Source organism: Merops nubicus, unplaced genomic scaffold (genome assembly GCF_000691845.1).
Source record: "Merops nubicus isolate BGI_N331 unplaced genomic scaffold, ASM69184v1 scaffold45550, whole genome shotgun sequence".
Lineage (NCBI taxonomy): Eukaryota > Metazoa > Chordata > Aves > Coraciiformes > Meropidae > Merops > Merops nubicus.
The window spans coordinates 1-3,520 of NW_008583008.1; the positions used below are offsets into that span (position 1 = coordinate 1).

Here is a 3,520-nt window from a genome sequence, read left to right on the forward strand (position 1 = left end):
CAGCCCCGGGGACCCCAACCCCAGGAAGCGGGACCGGGGCAGCGTCCCGCCGTCGCCCGCAGCCCGCAGTAGGTTGGGCCCAGGCCGGGTCTGCAGCCCCGGGGGGTGCTGCTGAGCCCGCTCCCGGCTGAGTACCACCCTCCGGCCAACGGGGCTTCTCCTCTTCCTCCTGCCCTCCTGTCCCGCTCAGCCCCGAAGCCGAAGAAAAAAGAGGCTGTTAAGAAGCTCAGCTTTGGAGAGGATGACGAGCTGGCTCCTGATGCCCTCTGGGATGCGGGTCCGGAGGCACCTTCCACTCCCCAGACTGACAGGTTGGACACCTTGACCCTCACTTTTAGTGAGAGGGAAAGGGCCCTTGAACCCCCTGCAACCTGGCAGGGCCCCTGAACCTTTGGTGGGGTTCAAGAGCCCTTTCCCACGCCCCTGCTGAAGGACCCTGGAGGTGAGTGGCATGGCCCCACTGCAGACCACACCACCCTCCCAGAAGAAGTGGGTCCTGAAGCGGCCTCCTGTCCTGGAGGACTACATCAATGTGACATCTACCAAGGGCACCAGAGTCTTCATGGTTGTGAGGGATGATCCCTCCAGGACAGGGGTGGAGGTAAGGAGGGATCTGAAGGCTGGGGCTGCTTCTCTGTGACCTCCAGGGGAGTGGATTGCTGATGAAGCATGGGGTGTTTGTGCTGAACATCAGTATGAACACCAGTGTGTGCCCTCTGCTCCTCACAGCTCCCCGATTCCCTGGGCTGGAACGCACGCAGGCCGCTCCACTTGCTGGGGGTGCCTTTCTCCTACCTGAAGGAACAAGTGGATGAAGAGGTATCACACCTTTAGACCCACCTTTCCATCTTCCCCTGCCGCCCCTGGGCAGCCACGTTTAGCTCCTGAGTCCCTGACCTCCCTCTCGCCCTCTTTGTGCTCAAGCGGCGCAGGCACGTCCTGGAGGCATCACAGCAGCTGACAGAGATAATCCACAGGTGAGATGCTGGGACAAAATCCCACCCCCCTCCCTGCTGCCCTGTTGGATGCAGCTCCCAGGATGGTGAGATCCAAGCTTTGGACACCTACAAGCCCAGCAGCCTCTTTGCCCCTCAGCATCCCCAGCTTGGGAAGTCTGGGTGTGAATCCCAGCCCTGCCCCGACTCCCTGCATGGTTTGGGGCAAGTTAATCCTTTCTTGCAGTTGCCTCGAGAGCGTGGCCAGCACTGAGAGCCAGGAGCCCAGTGGGGAAGCAGGTCCAGCAGATGGGGAGGAGTCTGCCCTGCATTGCCTCTGGGTGGACAAGTTCACTCCCCGGCGCTACGTGGAGCTGCTCAGCGATGATGTGAGGTGCTAGGGTGAGGGGGGATGGGGGTTTGCCACCTTTATAGCTCTTCCTCAGTGCTGTGGGTTCGAGGTTTTGTGGTGCTGCCTCTGATCGTGGGGCTTTGGGAAGCACTGGCTGGGGTTCTCTGCCTGTTCTAGCTCTGCCCAGGGCAGTTCTGCTGTCGAGAGCATGGGGTGGGGGTTTTACAGGTGTAGGGTCTGGATCTCCTGACAAAAGAGACTATGAAAGGTGATGAGAATAAGACAAGAAAGATTGAGTGGACTTTAGCCAGGAATTGCTGGCTATTTTGATGGGTTTTTTAATATTAGATGCCTTGTAGGGAATTGGAAATTATGGAAGAGGCTGAGGAGAGTGGAGTTAGAATTGTAGAATCATTTTGGTTGGAAGAGATCTTTAAAAACATTGAGTCCAACCATTCCCCAGCCCTGCCAGGTCCCCACTGCCCCGTGTCCCTCACACCACATCTCCGCAGCTTGGAAACCCCTCCAGGGGTGGGGACTCCACCACTGCCCTGGGCAGCCTGGCACAGCCCTGGGCAACCCTCAAGGGCAAGAAATTGTTCCTCAGGGGCAACCTCAACCTCCCCTGGGGCAACTTGAGGCTGTTTCCTCTTGTCCTGTCCCTTGCTCCCTGGGAGCAGAGCCCGACCCCCCCCTGGCTCCAGGCTCCTGTCAGGAGCTGTGCAGAGCCAGAAGGTCTCCCCTGAGCCTCCTTTGCTCCAGGCTCAGCACCCCCAGCTCCCTCAGCTGCTCCTCCCCACACTTGGGCTCTAGACCCTTCCCCAGCTCCGTTGCCCTTCTCTGGCCACACTCCAGCCCCTCCATGTCCTTGTTATGGTGAAGGCTGAGCTGAGGCAGATGAAGGACAGCAGCGATGGGGCCAATGTGACTTGTCCTTGGTTGCCCCACAGGATAGTGGCCAAGTTGGGCAGGGAAGGTGTATCCCCAGGCTGTTCCAGAGATGCCAGGTGGAAACCTGGGCAGCCTCTCCTGTAGTGAGGGCTCGTGTGCTGTGCTCAGGGTCTGTCTGGGCAGACACTCTGTGCTGCCTCCCTGGCCTTGGCCCCTTCCTCTGCAGGCCACGCTGGGTTTTAAGCCATGAAGGAGAGGTCTTCCTCTGTCCTCAGCCAGGTCCTTCTGAGGTTTGATGGGTTTTGCTTGTTTTCTCCCCTGACCTGCAGTACACAAACCGTTGCCTTCTGAAGTGGCTGAAGCTCTGGGACACGGTGGTGTTTGGGAAGGAGAAGGCTGTGAAGAAGGCCAAGCCCAGCACTGAAGCTCGTCATCAATTCAGCCAGCCCAAGGAGCAGCAGAGTAAGTGGAAAACGAAGGTGCAGCTCACAGAGGAGATTCTGGAGGCTGAGCTGGACCAGTATAAGAGACCAAAATACAAGGTGAGCAGGACAGGATGCCCCTGCAGTGGTTCTCCTCTCCAGTTTTCATCTTGCCACCATGGTGAGGGGCAGAGTCTCCCAGTACAGAACCAGAGGAAACTGGATTTCTTGTTTCTTCTTAACAAATGTGGGGTTTTCTCATTTCTTCTTCTGTTTTGGCTTGACTGTGTGGTAACAAATGGAGAGGAACACACTTTCTCCAGCCAGATGAAACGGGCTGGCTGAGGAGAGACTCACCCTTTTTGGCAGAGATTGGGCTTGACTTTTTTGTTGGGGGCAGATGTGACATGCCTTTGAGGTGGAATTTCTGCATCCATAACATCCCCAGGCCAGCTTACCAGCCTCAGTCTGTCCGGGGAGAGGGTGAAAAAAGGGGAAACAAAACCAGGTACCACCAGCACTGGTTTTCAGGAGGGTAATCCTGGAAAGGGGATCTCCTCAGCCATTTCTGCCTCTTGCCCTGCAAACGTGGGAGGTGACTCTTGTCACCTCTGAGGGTTTCTGTTGCATTCTCCCTCCTCCAAAGACTTTCCCTGCTCGCCGTGTATCTGCAGCAGCCCCCAGGGGTTGGGGCAGGTGCCCAACAGCCTTGGTGGGTGCTGGAGGAAGCCCAGCCTGGCTGCCAGCAGGGCTGACCTTGCCCCTCTGCCTGCAGGTAGCCCTGCTCTGTGGCCCACCGGGCTTGGGGAAGACCACGCTGGCCCACGTGGTGGCGAAGCACGCCGGCTACAACGCCGTGGAGATGAATGCCAGGTGAGGCTGTGCCAGGGAACTGCTGGGGGTGGTGCCCTGCTGGGGGT

The 3,520-nt window shown here is 58.2% G+C and overlaps 1 protein-coding gene across 1 annotated transcript; it reads left to right on the forward strand.

Moving 5' to 3' along the window:
• Window positions 1-190: 190 nt before the first annotated feature.
• On the forward strand, window positions 191-3,473 carry CHTF18 (CTF18, chromosome transmission fidelity factor 18 homolog (S. cerevisiae); the record flags this gene model as incomplete). Its single annotated transcript, XM_008939336.1, has 7 exons — window positions 191-311; window positions 433-601; window positions 730-819; window positions 925-977; window positions 1,183-1,324; window positions 2,508-2,720; window positions 3,376-3,473. Coding segments are annotated over 7 exons (886 nt in total), but the record flags the coding sequence as incomplete, so codon positions are not given.
• Window positions 3,474-3,520: the final 47 nt, after the last annotated feature.